We start from the raw sequence: 20,736 nt of genomic DNA, 5'->3' as shown, positions 1-20,736 counted from the left end.
GTAATATCATATCGCAAATTAAAAGAAATAAATATAAAAACAAATTTTAAAATAACAAATACATTCATGCAAGAAAAAAAAAAAAAAAAAAAAAAAAAAAAAACACACATTTCTTTTTCATATATCTTGTTTTAAATATTTTATTTTCATAAAGAGAAATCGTTCATTTAGTATTATTCTGTTTATAAAAATTAAAACTTTAATATATATATTTTTTTTTATTCATCATATTCTTCATTGTGTTCTTCAACATTTTCTTCATCATATTCTTCAACATTCTCTTCAACATTCTCTTCAACATTCTCTTCTACATTTTCTTCTACATTTTCTTCTACATTTTCTTCTACTTCTTCAACATTTTCTTCTACATTTTCTTCAACATTTTCTTCTACATTTTCTTCTACATTTTCTTCTACTTCTTCAACATTTTCTTCATCATATTCTTCAACATTTTCTTCTACATTTTCTTCTACATTTTCTTCTACATTTTCTTCTACTTCTTCAACATTTTCTTCATCATATTCTTCAACATTTTCTTCTACTTCTTCAACATTTTCTTCATCATATTCTTCAACATTTTCTTCTACATTTTCTTCTACATTTTCTTCAACATTTTCTTCTACATTTTCTTCAACATTTTCTTCTACATTTTCTTCTACATTTTCTTCTACATTTTCTTCTACATTTTCTTCTACATTTTCTTCTACATTTTCTTCTACATTTTCTTCTACATTTTCTTCAACATTTTCTTCAGCATCATGTTCTACATTTTCTTCAGCATCATGTTCTACATTTGCTTCAGCATTATGTTGTACATGTTCGGGTACATTTTCATTTTGGTTTTTCATTTCTTTATTAATTGTGCTAATTCCATGCATAATATATCCTACAACATCTTGGGTATCATATTTTTTTGCTTTTTTATCGTTTCTTTTACCACCTGCATATCTCTCCATAATGGATGATAATTTTTTTAATGATTGAGCTCTCTTTTTAAGAGTTTTTTCATCTACTGAATTATCTGACAACAATTGTTCAGCGGCATTTAAAGCTGTGTTCTCTATATCATAAAGGGAAATATCTACTATATAACTAACAATTTTTTCTAATATTTCCTTCTGATCTGTATAACTTAAATCTGAAATATTTTTTGATTGGTTTCCGTTATCAACATTGGAATTGATGTTTTCGAAATTGTATGTTATTGAATTCATTTGTTCACTACTTCCTACATATTCTTTCAATGTACTCATTAGGTTATTATTTATATTTGCTAATTCTTGTTTATTAGCCTGGGTTCTCTGTTGAAGTTTCTTAGCTGATTTTGAGGATTTTTTCAAATGTGTTTTAGCGACATGTTTGAATATCCATCTTAAAGATTCTAATATTGGTATATCAAAGCGAGATCCTTTTAAACCTTCAAGTTTTGTTATAATTGGTACATTCCATTTTGAATCACCAGCTATACATGGTTGTAATATATTTAATAAATATTCAGATACATGTGCTTCTCTTTCTTTTTGATATTGTTCCATAAATTTTAATAAATGTTCACTTTTATTCTCTAAATCATTCATAGATAATCTCTTTTCAAAAAAGAATCTCAAAAGAGTTACTATTTGGGGTGTTCCGGTAAAATCTTTAAATTTTTCTAAACTAGATAATAAATAAAAGATGGATGGATTCATAAAGTTGACTTGTTTTATTCCATCATATCCGTATTTATTGTACCATCTTTTTTTATCAATATCTCCTAAAACTTGGTAGGCTTCGTTGACTTTCCTAAAGTTGTGGAAAACAGTAGAACCTGATCTTTGGTATGGATAGTAATTTTCAGCTAACTTAAAATAACGTTCAGTAATTTCGTTCATATCAGCATTAACACCAACACCTAATATATCGTAATATAATGTATCGGGGATTTCAATTGTTGGAGCTGCTTCTGAAGTTTGTTGAACATCACTAGCTGGTTCTTCTACGTGTTCTTCAGCAACAGTTGGTTCTTCTACATGTTCTTCAGCAACAGTTGGTTCTTCTACGTGTTCATCAGCAACAGTTGGTTCTTCTACATGTTCATCATCAGCAACAGTTGGTTCTTCTACATGTTCGTCATCAGCAGTGTGTTCTTCTACATGTTCATCATCAACAGTGTGTTCTTCTTCATTTTCTTTAACAGATTCTTCTTCAGATGTATCTAACATATCCATATATTTTTGTTTTTCCAAATCAAATAACAAATCTTCATCTGTATAAAGAGCATCTGATGTTTCATGGTCTAAGTATACACCATCTTTTACGGTATCATAATAATTAATAGCTGAATTAGTAATACTGGCCCTTAATGATGGTAATATATCACCATATTCATTTACTTGTTGTTCTTGAACGGTTTGGACTGGTTCTTCTTGTTGTGGTTCAACTGTTTCGATATCTCCCCCCCCACAACATAACCATCCTCTTCTACTTTTTTTCTTCTTCGGTTTTTGAGCTCTTTTCTTCATTTCTGCTTCTGCAGCTTTTGCGGCTCTGTGTTCTAAACTTTTCAATTCATTTATATGTTTAAAGGAAGAAATGTCACTATTCATAATTTTTCTGCATGAATATTGAATTTGGTTGGATAAAGCTTTCCAAGCGATTTGGTTCAACACAGTCAATCTTCTATATTCTTCAAGATTTAAATATTTCTGCCTGTACCAGTTTTTAAATTGTGAGTTCAATCTTTCTTCAAGGTTCTCTCCTCCTTGATCAATAAGTTTTATGCATTGTGTCCATTTGCTCTCATATGCTTCTTTTGGCATATCATATTGAACCTTGTACTGACTGTAAGTTTTCTGTAATTTTTCTTTTAAAGAATCATATTTTCTTTTATTAATATCCATTATTTCATCCCATAAAGTTTGCATTTTTTTTATAATGTCTCCTCCACTTCTTCCTAAGTTATCAACCTTTTCGTTATAGTCGAAAAGAACTTTATCTACAATAAGTGGATTGAACTCACTTATATGAGGAATGGCTTCATAGTTATTAGAATATCGATATCTATTTACATCAGTCATGAACTTCTCATTAAAACCCAAAATATTTGTATGATCAATATCAGGAGGACTTTCTAAGGTAAACGTAGGTTTTTCGAAGGGTAAACCAAATACCTGACTTACAACTATTGGGTTTTCAGAATCAGCATATGGGTTTACTGGCAATGTTTCCCCGTATAAATTTCTTGAACATCTATCAGTAAATTGTACGCCAGAAGATGAACTTCCATTATATCCAAGATTACCCTATGAAAAAAAAAAAAAAAAAAAAAAAAAAATTATATATAATAACAAAGATATATTATATATTATTAAAAACGGTATTATAATATATAAAATATGCATGACATATAAAAAAGAATAGAATAAAATAAAATAAGCATTAACATAAAAAATTAAATATAAAAAATATGTATTTTATTTCAAAAAAAAAAAAAAAAAAAAAAACTTACATTTAAAATGATATATAGTATTCCAATAATTGGAAGAACACCACGTTTAGAACACAACACCTTTAAAAAGCTCTTATTTTCATTTCTTTTTTCTTCATCATCAAATGAATATATGGTGGGATTTTTTTCCTTAACATTTTTTGTATCCATATATTGTTGAGAAAAAATCCAACTATATGCATGAAAAGGTCTCATAATTATTTAGATATTTTCTTATTATAAATTATGTAAAAGTAAAAAATTAAAACCAAGTAATTTTTTTTTTTTTTTTTTTTTTAATAATATGTCTAAATAATATTATAATATATATAAATATAAAAATAGTAAATTTTTTTTTCTAGAAAAAAAAAAATATTATTATAAATATATATATATATATTAAAATATATTTAATTTATAGAAAATGTTATTTATATAAAATATATAAAAAAAAAAAAAAAAATAATATATAAATATTTTAATAATAATAAAATATTTTTAAAAATTATTTTATTTTATTTTTTTTTTTTTTTTTCGCTATCATATAAAATAATAAAAAAAAAATATTTATATATTATAAATAAATTATTTCTTTTTTTTTTTTTTTTTTTTTTTTCTAACAAAAAATACATAAATATAAAAAAAATAAAAAAAAATTATATGAACTTTTATTTTTTTTTTATAATTAGGTTTTATTATTTTTTTTTTGTATTTTATCAAAATAAAAAAGAACAAATATATAACAACCAAGAATAAGGAAGCTTTTAATTTATTTATTATTTTTTTTTTTTAATAATTCAACCACAGTAAAGTATTTTATATATTTTAAAATTTAACCAAACGAAATCTATCAACCGATATATATTAAATCTATATAAAAATTATTAAATAAATTTATTTATTTATTTTATTTTTATTTTATTTTATTATTATTATTTTTTTTTTTTTGTATTTCCTTTAATATAATGTGAGCAAATAAAAAATAAAAAAATATAGCTTTAAAAAGATAAAAGATATTCTATTATAAGAATATTTTAAATAATACAAAAATACAGAGACGACTAACTATATTATATATTTATTTGTTATTTTAGAAAGAAAATACAACAAAAGATTATATATTTATTATATATAAAATTTATTAATATTTTTTTATTTTTTTATAATTTTAATAAAAATATTCTTAAATTAAAACAAAATGTATATAAATAAGAACAAATAGATTATTTCATATATATAAAAAATAATTATATATTTTAAAATATGCTATTTTTTATATTATTTTTTTTGTTTTTTCTTCTTTTCTTTTAATTTATATATTATCGTTTCTTAATTTTTTTTTTATTCTTTAATTTTTAATGCAAGAATATTATTTTTTTTAGAATAAATCTAAATATATTATTAAACAGAACAAAACCTATTTTTAAATGATATTATTATATATAAACGATTGTTTTTTTTTATATTTATAATAATATTTTTATAATATTATATGATATTCAAATAAATAATCTTTAATAAAAATTATAAAAAATACATGAATGTATTTATATATATATAATTTAATTATAAATAAATAAACTACATAGAAAAAATATAATTAAAAGATATTTATTAATATATAATATTATTATTTAAAATTAATTTAAAAATAATATATTATATAATATTATTATTTAATAACATTTTAATCTGTTGTAATATTTAGATCAAAAGTGCTCAGGATATATAATATATAATTTCTATGTATTTATTTTTATATGTTTTAAAAGTACCATGCATGTTTTTACAAATATTTCATAATATATATTAATATATATATAAATCAAAAGTTTTAAAAAAATAAGTTTTATTTATTTGTTTTTATTATATAAAAAAATACTTATTTTAAATTTATATAAGAATATTTTATACAATGATAATAATTTTTAAAAATATCACTCTTATATAATTATATATTATTTTATTATTATTATTTTTTTTTTTTTTTTTTTTCACTTAATAAAAAAATATAATAAGTAAAAAAAGAAAAGAAAAAAAAAAAAAAGGAATTCCCTTTGTTATACATTTTATAAAAAAATATAAAAATTTATTTTTTAAGGTTTTTTTATAAGGTTTTTTCTTCTTCTTTTAAATAAATATAAAATAGAAATAAAATTATAATAAAATATATATTTATATTTATATTTATATTTATAATTTTATTTTATTTTTTATTTTTTTCTAGTATAATTAAAATTGTAATTTTTTTCTCTAAATGAATAAAAAATGATTGTATATATGATATGATAAAGTATAATGGTTTAAATGAATTTATATTTTTCCTAACAAAATATGATTTTTATAATATATATATATTATAGGTATTGTGAAATATATATTTTATTTAAATAATATAAAATAACTAAAAATAAAATATATATATTATGTATTTAAATATTTCGATATATGATTAATATTGAAGGAATGTATTAAAAATCATTTGTGTCTGAAACATGGAAATGTTTCAATTTAAATTTCTTTATTTTATATGTAAATTTTTTATTATATATATATATATATATATATATATATATATATATATATATATATATATACTTTTTTTTTTTTTTTTTTGTATAATATATATTTTGTTATGATATGATGAATATTTTTTGGGTTATGACATTGTTATATCTATATTTTTCCTTAATTTAAAAAAAAAAAAAAAAAAAAAAATGGTTTTATTATATTTTGAAAGTCATGAATGATTTACTATATATATATATATTTAATATTTTACAAATAAAATATAAACATATCATATATATAAAATTATAATTAATACATAAACTTATGAAATTTAATTGTATACCATTGTATTTAATACAAAATGTGAATAATGCATTTTAAAATAAATTTTAGAATATAAATTTCAAAAGAATAAAATGAATTATAAATTATAGTAATTATCATTTTAACTTAAAATTTTTTTTTTTTTTTTTTTTTATTTAAATATATATAAAGTCCATAAAATTTTTTTTTTAAGAAAATATTATTCAAATAATGTTATATCACGTGTCAAACAAAATTACAATATAATATATATATGTATATTATTTAAAAGTAATATGTTTCATATATTTAAGTAATACATTAGGTGCATAAATGTTTCTTGCATTCATGTTTCCATGAATTTTTTCGTCTTCTATATAACCATATGTACAAGATTATAAGTAAGACTATTGTCGCAATAAGAACATAAATAGCAATAGAAAAAGGAAATATAGTTGTATAGTAGCAGCTGTTGTAGCAGGTAAAACTACGTCGGAAAGACCACTAACACAAGCTGAACTACCAGCTTCAACATCTAAATTTAGAGTAACAGGATTAAACATATTATATATAGTAATACAAGACACACAATCTTTTAGATGATGTACAAAGTATGCTGCTGCAGAGTATTTTGCCTTTGCCAAACCTAAGATTGTTAAGAATGCACTAGCTACTGAGCAAGAACATATTCCACCTATACATCTTCGTTTTAGGTGTTTTAAATATTTATCTCTTCCTTTTGTTGTTGCTATTTTGGTATTGTTCCTATCAGTACATCCCCATGTTGATGAATCATCTGATCTGTCATTATGATTTGTGTACATATCAGATTTTAACATAATATGATTTTCTTCATCAAATATTTCTTCATATGTTTTCAATAATTCTTTTTCTACCGTAGACATTTCCTCTTCACTATATCTACTTTTAGTTTTTGTTCCATTTTTTTCTACTAGTTCTTGTAATTGTTCATATGGTTCATGAGTTTTTTGGTATTTTTTTGATTGCTTCCTCGTTCAATTTGTCGATTATTTTTTTAAGTTCTGGATTATTATGATAATGTGGATGGATTAGGATTTTGAATTTCCGTTAATAATCTTGATTTTATCGTTGTTCTTTGTGTGTCATTGTGAATGACGCTTATATTATAATTGTTATTTTGACCATTACCCTAAAAAGATAAAGAGGAATATACATAAATATATATATATATATATATATATATATGTGAATTATATATTTTAGTATATAGTTGAATATCTACTATACAGCTGAGTATAGAAAAATTACGGCAAACTGAAATTAGATGAGAATATAATACAGTTATTTTTGATAAAATGTAGTTCTTGAGTTATTTAATTAAATTATATAATTATTAAATAATCAAATAATTTTTATAATATATATTTTTTTATATTATCTAATAATTATTTAGAAATTGATCTATTCTTAATACATTTAATTATAATTATATACGTTATGTATTTTAAGGAGTTGTATTGCAATGATCTATTTATCTATAATAACAATATTAAAATTGTGTGTTAATTTATTTTGATTAGAAATAATATCCACAATTTTGTAAAATTAGAAAATAAATATAAAAATATATATATATATATATATATATATGTATATTGGAATTGAGCTTATTATTATATTCTTTAATTCTTTTTTATATATTTCAAATAAGGTATAACAAATAATTTTTTTTTAATTTAATTAAAATATTATATAAAAATTTCATGAAATTCAAAATAAGTTTTATTTTTTATATTATTATTATTAAAATAGGTAAGCTTTACTAAGTAAAAATATGTATAATAATATTTTTGACTTTTTTCAAAATATAAATATTTTTCTAATAAAGTTTTTCCATTAAGGTAAAATATATAAATAATAAATATATATTATAAATTATAATATAAAATAATTTATTATATATATATATATATATATATATTTGACAAAAACACATAATAACTTAAAATAATAATGTAAGTAGTATTTATATAAAACACTATACATATCATGTAATATTAATTTATTTTAAAAACATATAATATTCTTTTCTAAAAATATAAAATATAAAATAATAATACGATTAAGATGAAATATGATTGTGCATAGTATTATTTTGAAGAAAAGAATATTCAAAATACAAGGAAAGTTCATTCAATTAGACGAAATGTTTTAAATTTTTTTATCAATTACTGGAATTATATTGGTTGTAGTACTAAAAGTAAGTTAATGTATCTGAATATTTTTATAATATCAAATTATATATATATATATATATATATATATATATATATATATTACATCCATTTACCTTTTTATATTAATTATTTTTTGTTCACAATATAATATGTCGAATAAGTGAAACAATGGATGGAAGAGTTTATCATATATATAAAAGAAATTTATTTATGTTAGAAAGTGTAGAACATTCAAAATTTAGAAGTAACAATGAAAAGATTGAGTTAAAAAATAACGTACATGAACAAAAAATAATAATATTCCTCTTAGTTCAGAAGGTTCTATTAGTGAAAATGATGTAAATTTCAGTGATATGACCACTGAGGGGGAATGTAATCATATAAATTATATAATGATTTATCAAAAAAGTTAACTCTGGAAGAATTATATAATGTATTAGATAATTTAGAGGAACATCCATCTAATAAAAATTTTTATAGTATATGGAAAAATGTTTTGTGTATAACTAAAGAAGAATTTGATGATATTTCAAAAGAATTATCGTTTTATATTGAAGATTATTTACCTAAATATGAATATCCTTGTTATAATCATTTTCGGTGTAAGGATCGACCTGTATGTGCAGGAACTAAATACCGTACATGTTATAAATGAATGCATGATATTGAAGTTACCCTGTCATCTATAGATGTGAAAGATACTCTTAATTTTTATAATTTAGTTAAAGATGGAGTATCAATTGATGAAATGAAATATTATGTTTATTATTTTATAAAGTATGATGATTCATTGAAAATTGATTTATATAATAAACATAAGTATATATTTACAGAAAGGGTGAAAAATACACAAAGATTATATATTTTAACTAAATTTAAATGTATGTAATTACGTTATTTTTTTGGTAAAATATGTGTATATTTCATTTTACTATATTATATAAAAACTTAATTTAACATATATTTATTAAATTCTTTATATGATTTGTTTTATAGAGGAATATATAATAAAACAAGTATAAAATAAATTATTATATATAATTATTGGTGAGTTTCCATCAACAATTTGGAAAATACATTTTAATATTATGCATGTATTATTAATTTATGAAATGGATCGATCGATTATTTATTACACATATTGTTAAAAAATATTTTATTTCTAAAATAAAGGAAAATATATTAGTATTATAAAAATTTTGTTATAACAATATTTTAATGTTTCTATTTTCGTTGTTCTTTTTGCCTTCTTTCCTTTTCATTTTCTTCCAGTTATTATTAGTTTTTTTTTTTTTTTTTCATTTTAATTTTTTTTTTTCGTACTCATACGTACTATCATCATCATTATAGGAAATAATTTAATTTTTAGAAATATTAAGAATTTTATTTTTTTAAAGTTATAAATTATGTATAAATTAAAAATAAATAACTCCTTGTTTTTTCGTAATATGTATAACATCGTGTTACTTATTTAATATATAATAATAATATTATTATTAAAATATATAGTAATTAATTATTTGGTTACAACATGTAAAAATAGAATTAATGTATGATAAATTGTAATATACTATTAGTATTTTAAGAAATATATATATGTAATAATAATAATTATTATTATTATAAATAGAATATATTTGTATAATATATAACACTACATAAAACAATACAATGTATTGTGTAATAGTATATATAATTTCTCATATCATTAATTTTTTTTTTTTTTTTTTTGAATTTTTTTTTCTAATAATAATAAATATTAAAAATATTTTTCTGTGATAATTATATAATTAAATAGTTTAATAAATAATAATTTTTTTTAAATTAGTTCAAATTTTTTTTTAAAAATAATAATATTAATCTTTGCAACTACGTAGATAAATTAGAGAGAAAGGTATAACATACAACAATTTAAAAAAAAAAAAAATAAATAACAAAATATAAAAAAAATACAATTACTATTTGTTTGAAAAATACTTATTTTTTTTTTATTATGATACAAAATGTTTATTGTATAATTATTTTATATAATTGGAAAGATACGAAGTTATATTTTTGAATATCTATTATATACATATATGTTCCAATACGTTGTAATATATGTATTGTACAACTATAACAATTATTTATCTACACACTTTTATGTTATTTACAACAAAAAACAAGTTGTTTGTAACTTTATTTTTACTTTTTATATAAATGTTTAAGAACAAAAAAAAAAAAAAATAATATTACAATATATTGTATGATATAAAATTAGTTATTATTAGAAACTAAAATTTAAAAGTATAAAAAATGTAAAAGGATTTATTATATTATTTTTTTAATTTTAATTATTTTATTTTTTTTATTCCTATTTATTATTTTGTAATTTTGTTTTCCTTTTGAATAAAAGGGAAATATATGGTTGTAGTAAAAATAATATATATTTATAATGGGAAAATAATTATGTATTATCTTATGGAACCGTAATAATATTTTAGATTAAACATATGTAATTCTTTTAATAAAAAACAATATATTTTTATATATTAATTAGTTATAATTTTAATCATTAAACAATAAAAGTATCACAATAAATATGAAACTGCATTACTCTAAAATATTATTATTTTCCCTACCATTAAATATATTGGTAACATCATCATATGTATGACTAAAAAAAATTATTATTATATATGTATGTAATGTTTTATTATTTATGTAAATATACAATATATATATTTATTACAAATATATAAAATCATAAATTAGAATTAATTATAACATACATATATATGTAATAAATTCTTTATAGGCCCATAATAAAAATAAACCATCCATCACACCTCATCATACACCAATTACTACATCACGAGTATTAAGCGAATGTGACCTATATATGCCTAAATATGATAATGATGCGGATATGAAATCAGTGAAGGGAACTTTCGATCGACAAGCGTCGCAACGTTTTGAAGAATACGAAGAACGTATTAAAGATAAACGCCAAAAACGTAAAGAAGAACGTGACAAAAATATACAAGAAATTATTGAAAAAGATAGGAAGGACAAATCATTTGCAGAAAAAGTAGAAAAAGGTTGTCTTAGGTGTGGGTGTGGGCTAGGAGGTGTTGCAGCAAGTATTGGATTATTCGGAGGATTGGGTATCTATGCTTGGAGAAGCGCCGCTTTAGTAACTGCGATTCAAAAGGGTATTGAGGCTAGTGTTGAAGCGGGTGAAGCCGCAGGTACTAAGGCAGGTAAGGAATTTGTTATTGCAGCATTACAAAAAATGGGTATATTTACTGTAGGTGATCAGCGATTGGTATCCTATTTTAGTACAACGGATTATACTAGTGCGTTAAAGATTTCTAGTGATATAATTCAAAAATATGACCCATCGTCATGTTTTTTTGATTTCTCTGGCGCTCGTGAGACTTTTTGCACTTGGGTGAAAGTAAAATCTGATGCTGCAGTGAACGTTGAACGGAGTACTGTTTCAACGAATGCTCTTGTAGAAAAAGCTGTAGGAACTATCGTCACAGATGCCAAAACTGTTGTTGAAAGAGCTGTAGAAACGGCTACTGATGAAGCTATACAAAGAAGCATAGGTGTAGTAGACGCTAAATATGCTATTTGTCAGACTGCTATAATTGCTTCTGTTGTTGCAATATTGGTAATAGTTTTGGTTATGATGATAATATATTTAATTTTACGTTATCGTAGAAAAAAGAAAATGAAGAAAAAAGACCAATACACAAAATTATTAAATGAATAAATATATGGTTCCTTGATATTAAATTCAATTTAATGTTTTGTGAATTGTAGATTTTTTAATACAAGAATATTATTATTATTATATTTTTATAACATTATATTTTTTTCCTATAATTTTTTTTGTTTATTCTTATGTGGTTATTATATTATTTAATATATATTTATTTATTTTTTTTTAGTTTAACGAGTGTAAATTATATATTTTTTTAATAAAGATCTTATATAAATATATATTATTACTATATATAAATATTTATTTATTTATTTATTATACATTTTTTGAGAACACCTTGAAACATATATATTTTAAAATCCTCATATAAAATAATATATAATGGAATACATTATATAATAAGTATATATTATATAATTAGTCTTATATTGATATATTATTTTAAATCTAATTATATTTATATAATATAAACTAATATAAATAAATATAAATTTAATTAATAATGTTCATCTTTATCATTTAAAGTTTATAATATATCTAATGCATATTAATTGTTATTATATATTTAAATGTCATGTGTAATATAAGATATTAGGTTAATTATTTATTATATAATTTTTTTTTTAATAAAACCAAATATATGTTATATTATTACAGGACACATTAAAAATAATATAATATATATATATATATATATATAATTTTTTCTTATATAGTAAGAACAGAAATATTTTCAATACGATATATCTATATATCAACATATTATAATATAATAATAATAAATTAAAATAATCTTACCATAATAATTATTATAAAATAGTAACAATATATTATATATAATAATTATAATTGTATTAGAATAACAATATTTATAAGATATCCTTTTTTTTGCGTATACTAATACATACAATTAATATAATAGGAAATTTTAAACAATATATAAATATTAATAACCTATAAAATATCAAAAATAAATATATATATATAATTTATTTTTCTATTTATATACGATTATAAAGAATTTATCATTATTATTATAGAATAGTAACAATTACTATAAGTTTATTTTAAAAAATTACTACTTTAAGAAACTTCTATTCTAATATAATCATGCTATTAGTTTTTTTTATATATTGTACAAATAATATATTATATTTTTTATTATATAAATACAATAAATATATGTAATGTTTTACAACATATAAATTATAAAAATATTAAAATTATATTATATATATTTATACACAACCATATAAAATACAGTATGTCACTATGTTGTATCTTTTGAAAAGCTTTTAAATTGTATTCTTGTAATAATAATATATTTTTAATTTATTAAATTATATTTTGTAATATGCTAATATATAATTGCTTTAAATATCCTATTAATTGTGCATATATATTTATATATTATTATTTATAAATTAAAATAACATAATTAAATAACATAAACTAATAGATACAATAGAGAGAATTTTCTATCATATAAGGCTTAGAAACAAAAACAAAATAAACTGAAAAGAACAAATATATATAATAAAATACATATAAAATTATTTTATTTTGTCAGATTTAAGATGATTATTATATTTTAATAATTACAAGTAACTTTTGTTGTTAATTCCACAATAGTATTTATATTAGAATATATTTTAGGATATTTTTTTCTATAAAAAACATGAGAGCTATTATGATATATATATGGTTTACACCCATAACAACTATTTTTATACACATTTTTATGTGTATTTAAAGGAAAATATATTGTTATTTATGAAACATTTATAATATATATATATATATATATGAGAGAATTATTTTAAGAAAAATAAAAAAAAAATAAATAAAATAAAAATAATATAATATAAAATAAAAAAAAATTATTTCTTTTATATCATATTAAAATTTTTTTTTTTAAATAATAAAAGAATATAGTCATAAATTAAATTATACGTATGATGAAATTATAAGGTTATTATATCATAAAATTACAACAAAATTTCCGCTTCTCAATACATTATATAAAATATATATTATAAAACAAAATAGATCATTTTTTATAAATTAGATTAATACAATTTGAAATATAATATATTATTTTTTGAATTAAAAATGAAGATGTATAACCTTAAAATGTTATTGTTTACCTTTTTAATAAATACATTAGCATTACCACATTATGTATGTAAAAAGAAAAAATATATAATTACTAGAATGACATAAATATATAATAAAGCAATTATTACATTTTCAGTACATATTCATTAATCCTCTTTTTTTTTTTAGGATAATTATCAAAATAGCCATTATAATATAAACCTAATACAATATAGAGCACAAAGAACAACGATAAATTCAAGATTATTAGCACAAACAAAAAATCATAATCCGCATTATCATAATGACCCAGAACTCAAAGAAATAATTGATAAAATGAACGAGGAAGCAATCAAAAAATACCAACAAACTCATGATCCATATAAACAATTGAAAGATGTAGTAGAAAAAAATGGAACAAAATATACAGGTGGTAAAGATGCAGAACCTATGTCAACGCTAGAAAAAGAATTATTGGAAACATATGAAGAAATGTTTGGTAACGAAAGTGATATGTTGAAGTCGGGCATGAGTCCAAATGTTGATGAAAAATCTTCAACATGTGAATGTACTGATATTAATGGTGTGAAATTAGCAAAAACAAAAGGAAGAGATAAGTATTTAAAACATTTAAAACACAGATGTATCCATGGTATAGGTTTTTGCTCAATAGGTAGTACATTATTAACATTGATAGGTTTGGCATTAGCAAAAAAGGCTGCGGTTGATGCCCTTGCTAGTTATGCAACAAGCCATAAAATATGTGTAGACTCTATCAATATATTTAATATGATTGCAGGTAGTGCAGTTTGTGCTGCTGATTTAACAGTACCTGCTGCAACTTCTGCTGCTACAATTTTTGTTCCTTGTGGTATTACAGCTTTGGTTTTACTTATATTAGCTGTTTTACTTATAATATTATATATATGGTTATATAGAAGAAGAAAAAGATCATGGAAACATGAATGCAAGAAACATTTATGTAAGTAATGTATTTTTAAATATATAAATTATGTAACATGTGAATCGAATATACATTATATTTTATAATAATTATTTTTTACAGAAGTAATATTTTTAGAATTATTTGTTTTTAAAGAAAATATATATATTTATTTATAAATAAATAAACAAAAGTATTAAAAGTCTTATATTATATTGTGTTATAATATATCTGTTGATCAATTTACATATTTTATTTTTATTACATTTCTAACCAAATGTATATTTTTCTCTGTTAAAATAATAACTATTATAATATATAATTCATTTTATAATTTTTATTTATTGATGTATTTATATAAAATTTATTTTATGCTTTCCTATTATATTTTTATATTAAATTAATATTATATAATGAACATACAAAAATTAATCTCCTAATTAAATAATTATTAATGATCATTTATGTATATATAATTGAAAAATAGTATATACATATTTCTATTGTACATAAACTAAATCTTCAACGTTTTTTAACTAATAAAACTATAGTATTATTTAATATATTAAATCTTATAATATTATGTTTACTATCTGTTTTTTCTTATACTTTATTTAAGAAAAATGTACAGGTTCATTTCATAATTCGCACAACGAATATTTCAAACCTTATATAAAAATATATGTTGTATCGAAAAATATAGTAAATATTTGGAAATCAAATAAAAAGAATATATTAAAGCATTTTTATATTTATCAAATAAATAATTTCTAATAAAATATTTGCGTAATATTAAAATATTTAATAATTTAAATATCTAATATTTATATTTGTTATTTTAGTTATTTAAATGTTTTTTTTTTTTGTTATAAAATATATTTTTTACAATACATAAATATTTTTTTGAAATATGATTTTATGAGAGTTAAGAATAATAAAAAATCCCCTGAAAATTTTATAATTTATATCACACACATATATATATAGTAATCTTTTTTGTTATATAAAAAATTAAAACATTTGAGTATGTAAAAAATAAATATGAAAAATGTTTTATAAATAAATTTTAAAAAATAAATACAGTTTTGTTTAAAAATATGAAACGCAAAAAAAAAAAAAAAAATATACATGTATATACATATATATTGCATTTATATATACCTATATATCCATATATGCACAAACCTACTTGTATACATACTTACATATATACCAATACATATATATTAATATTTATATATAGGAAAAAACCCAATATTACGTCTGGACGTACAAATCTTTTTCGTGTCATTGATATATCTCAAAACGCTTATGAGATATTTACAACGAAATCACCAAATAGGTATGTCCCGTATGAAAGTGGCCGATATAAATGCAAAACATATATTTACATGGAAGGAGAAGAAACGGACGATTACAGTTATGTTCTGACTTATCTTCCTCTGATATTACTTCTTCATCAGAAAGTGAGTATGAAGAGATAGATTTAAATGATATATATGTATCGGGTAGTCCAAAATATAAAATGTTTATCGAAGTAGTACTAGAACCATTAAATAGGGATACATTTAATTTATCAAGTGGTAACACATCTACCAATAAACTTACAGATAATGAATGGAATCAATGGAAACAGGATTTTATTGAACAATATTTAACTCATATAGGATCTGCTGTACCATTATACATGAGTTACAAACTGATAATATGTATATGTATACCCAAACTAATATTTTACATGTTATTATGGATGAAAAACCTTTTATTACATCAATATAAGATAGATTTCTTGGTAGTGGTCATCAATAAGTTACTTATAATATTGATTGGAATATTCGAATAAACACTTATATATATCTTTTAACATTACCCATGCTCCTAAGGATAATAGTTTATATTCTGGAATTTATTGAATTAATGATTCTCTAAGTCGTAACCGTAATATTGATATATATGATGAAATGCCCAAAAGAAAAGAAAAAGAATTATTTGGAACCAAACATACAAAAAATATAACGTTTAATCGTGTCGCTACACAAACATATAGTGATCCTATAGATAGTTAGTTAGATTTGTTCCATAAATGGTTAGATAGACATAGAGATATGTGAGATAAGTGGAAAAACAAGTAGGATATATTACATAAATTGAATGAAGAATGGACTATAGAACATAATGAAGATCTGTTGGATATACCATCATCAAGTCATGATGATATTCTTAAAATTAAGGATGAAACATATAATATCATTAGTACAAACAATTTATATAGTTATGAAAATAATGATATAACCCCACACCAACTCGGATTGCCAAATATCATACCTAGTGGTATTATTAAGCACCAAAATAATGGACTGCGCACAAATATATCTATGGATATACCTTTTGATGAACAAAATAATAATTTGGAAAACAGGAATATAACATATGAAGATGATGAGGTGCAAAATTCGTAGAATTTTTGACGATATAGGAAATAATTATCCTGAAGCATATAAGGAAATGAAAATAATTTAGGTGATGATTTATATATATATATATATATATATATATACAAATCAATAACTTATAAGAATTAAAACCAATTTGAATGATGAAAAACAACAAAATATATATAATATATGGAATATATAAAAATATAGGGAAAATATATAAATTTGTAAAAACCATGTGTTTTTATTTTATTATAAATGTGGGAAAAATTATCTTATAACATATTGGAATATATTTAAATTCATTCACATATATATATATAGTAGAAAAAATTACAAAACATTTAATATGAATTACAAATTATTTACTTATATAATTATTATAAATTTATTTTTATTTTTTTTGATATTCATACACCTAATTATCATTATATAGTATTGAAAACATTTTATATAAAAATTAAGTTTTCCATTTATAATTACTAATTATAAATAATATTAAATTATATTATTCCTTATATTAATTACTATATATAATATCTTGTTACATCTTACATATATATTATTATCCTAACAATTATTATAATTATTAAAATTTATGTTTTTAAATACATCCCTAGAACATTTAATAATACAATTAATATATCAATAAATGCTGAAATAGTATATCTACCATTTTAATATTTTATATAATATATATGTAAAAATAGTATATTGTCAAAATATTACAATCGTTAAATTATCAATATAATATATTAGGATAACATACAAAAGTACATAAAACTAAAAAAACATAGCATTTTATTATATGTATAAGTTTTCACATCCATAATTTTTGTTTTTGTTTTTTGTTACTTAATAATAAATATAAATATATATTTATCTTAATAATATGATTTATTACATTAAGAATAAATAAATATTTTAAATGTTTTTAAATATTTTTATAAGAATAATATTATTAAACTTAAGAAGAACGTAGATAAATTAGAGGGAATGGTATAACATACAACAAGCTTTAGAACAAAACAAAATAACAAAAAATAGAGGATACCAAATTAATTTATAAATATGTATATTTACTATTAGTTTCAAAAGACATCGTATTATTTATTATAATGCACAATTTTTGTTGTTAAATTGTTTTATAATAACAATATTAGAAACATATATGTTAGAATAACTATATCATATGTATTTCATATATATGTTCTAAAATAGTATTATATATATAATTCATAGAGAATTCGCAAAACTATAGTTTTACACATTTGTACATAATTTACAACAAAACAATACATTGTATTAATACTATATGGTAACGTGTTATTAAAAAATATGAAAAAAATAAAAAAAATTACCATTATAATTTATTGTGTAATATAAAATAAAATTTTATTAAAAATTAAAAAAAAAAAAAAAAAATTAATAAAAAATGTAAAATGTTTTCTTAAATTTTTTTTAAAATTAATTTTTTTTATTCTTTTTTTTTGTTTTAAATAAATGAGCAAATATGGTTCCACTGTAAAAAAAAAAATATATATATTTACATAATGGGAAAATAATTGTTAATTATATTAAATAAATTATAATAATATATTAGGTTAAACATATTTAATTTATTTATAAAATAAAATAAAATATTTTGTGTGATTTTTTTAGTTATAATTTTTATCATTAAATAATATACGTATCACAATTAAAAAAAATGAAAGACCATTATATTAATATATTATTGTTTGCTCTTCCATTAAATATATTGGTAATTCCATGTTACATATGTATTAAATATTTATTAATGTTATAAAATATATATATATTTATTACGATACCATTTATATAATTGTTGTATCTATATATCCATATATAATATATATATAGTCAAAATATACATATTTATAAACCAAAAAATTATACATATTTATTACAAATATATAAAATAATAAACTACAACTAAACATTACATATTTATATATGTCACCATTTCTTTATAGGTATATAATCAAAGGAACTATTACATTACACCACGTCATACAGAAACCAACAGATCTTTATGTGAATGTGAATTATATTCACCTACGAACTATGATAGTGATCCCGAAATGAAAAGGGTAATGCAACAATTTGTGGATCGTACAACACAACGATTTCACGAATATGATGAAAGGATGAAAACTACACGCCAAAAATGTAGAGAACAATGCGATAAAGAAATACAAAAAATTATTTTAAAAGATAAAATCGAAAAGGAATTGGCACAACAGTTAACCACTTTAGAAACAAACATAACTACTAAAGATATACCTACATGTGTTTGCGAAAAGTCGTTAGCAGATAAAGTGGAAAAAACATGTTTAAAATGTGGAGGTGTGTTGGGAGGTGGTATTGCACCAAGTGTTGGTATATTGGGAGGAATTGGCGAAGCAATTATGAGTGCCTGGAAAGTTGCGGCACTTAAAGCCGCTACAGAATATGCCTTAACTGAGGGTGCTGCTAAGGGTGCTATTGCAGGTAATGCCCAAGGTATGGAAGTAGTTATTAATTTTTTGAAATATTGGGGTGTAAATGAATTTTTTTCTGAAATATTTGAATCCATTCTTAAAATAAGCCATTATAGTAAAGTCAAAGATTTTGCTGATGCTATTATTACAAAAAAAGCTCAGATCTGTGCGGATGGCCTCCTTAAGAATCCTGCTATGTGCCGAAAAATTGATATTAAATTTGGTCTAAGTGATGAATATGGCACACCAATTGCTGGTCCACCAAATATTGAAATACCACAAAAGATAAGCGGACTTGTTGAACAAGCTGATCAAGCTGCTGTTGAAGTCGCCAAGGATACAAGTCAAAGTGTTGCTGCTAAAATCACAGAAGAACAAACCGCTGTGATAAATGCTACATATACTAGTTGGCAGATTGCTATAACAGCTTCTGTTATTGCAATAGTAGTCATAGTTTTAATTATGGTAATTATTTATTTAATTTTACGTTATAGACGAAAAAAAAAAATGAAAAAAAAACTCCAATATATAAAATTATTAGAAGAATAG

General features: G+C 20.3%; 4 protein-coding genes and 3 pseudogenes across 4 annotated transcripts, besides 3 other annotated features; 5 read left to right on the top strand and 2 right to left on the bottom strand.

The window, feature by feature from the left end:
* Nucleotides 1-218: 218 nt before the first annotated feature.
* On the bottom strand, nt 219-3,682 carry PF3D7_0102200 (ring-infected erythrocyte surface antigen; the record flags this gene model as incomplete). The annotated part of the gene is made up of 2 exons (XM_001350918.1): nt 219-3,281; nt 3,488-3,682. 2 exons carry the CDS (start codon nt 3,680-3,682, stop codon nt 219-221), a joined length of 3,258 nt encoding a protein of 1,085 aa, XP_001350954.1.
* A 2,919-nt stretch (nt 3,683-6,601) lies between these two features.
* Nucleotides 6,602-7,451, bottom strand: PF3D7_0102100 (annotated as a pseudogene).
* Nucleotides 6,602-7,451: a sequence feature (stevor, pseudogene).
* Nucleotides 7,452-8,625: 1,174 nt separating this feature from the next.
* Nucleotides 8,626-9,388, top strand: PF3D7_0102000 (annotated as a pseudogene).
* Nucleotides 8,626-9,388: a sequence feature (Plasmodium exported protein (PHISTa), unknown function, pseudogene).
* Nucleotides 9,389-11,080: 1,692 nt separating this feature from the next.
* PF3D7_0101900 (rifin) lies at nt 11,081-12,259 on the top strand (the record flags this gene model as incomplete). The annotated part of the gene is made up of 2 exons (XM_001350915.1): nt 11,081-11,149; nt 11,297-12,259. The coding sequence occupies 2 exons, from the start codon at nt 11,081-11,083 to the stop codon at nt 12,257-12,259; spliced, it is 1,032 nt and encodes a 343-aa protein (XP_001350951.1).
* A 2,064-nt stretch (nt 12,260-14,323) lies between these two features.
* PF3D7_0101800 (stevor) lies at nt 14,324-15,298 on the top strand (the record flags this gene model as incomplete). Its single annotated transcript, XM_001350914.1, has 2 exons — nt 14,324-14,392; nt 14,498-15,298. The coding sequence occupies 2 exons, from the start codon at nt 14,324-14,326 to the stop codon at nt 15,296-15,298; spliced, it is 870 nt and encodes a 289-aa protein (XP_001350950.1).
* A 1,050-nt stretch (nt 15,299-16,348) lies between these two features.
* PF3D7_0101700 lies at nt 16,349-17,710 on the top strand (annotated as a pseudogene).
* Nucleotides 16,349-17,710: a sequence feature (erythrocyte membrane protein 1 (PfEMP1), exon 2, pseudogene).
* Nucleotides 17,711-19,394: 1,684 nt separating this feature from the next.
* On the top strand, nt 19,395-20,736 carry PF3D7_0101600 (rifin; the record flags this gene model as incomplete). The annotated part of the gene is made up of 2 exons (XM_001350913.1): nt 19,395-19,448; nt 19,681-20,736. 2 exons carry the CDS (start codon nt 19,395-19,397, stop codon nt 20,734-20,736), a joined length of 1,110 nt encoding a protein of 369 aa, XP_001350949.1.

The sequence above is a fragment of the Plasmodium falciparum genome (genome assembly GCF_000002765.6).
Source record: "Plasmodium falciparum 3D7 genome assembly, chromosome: 1".
Classification (NCBI taxonomy): domain Eukaryota; phylum Apicomplexa; class Aconoidasida; order Haemosporida; family Plasmodiidae; genus Plasmodium; species Plasmodium falciparum.
Note: the sequence above shows the minus strand (reverse complement) of the source record. Positions and strands in the feature narration are given on the sequence as shown.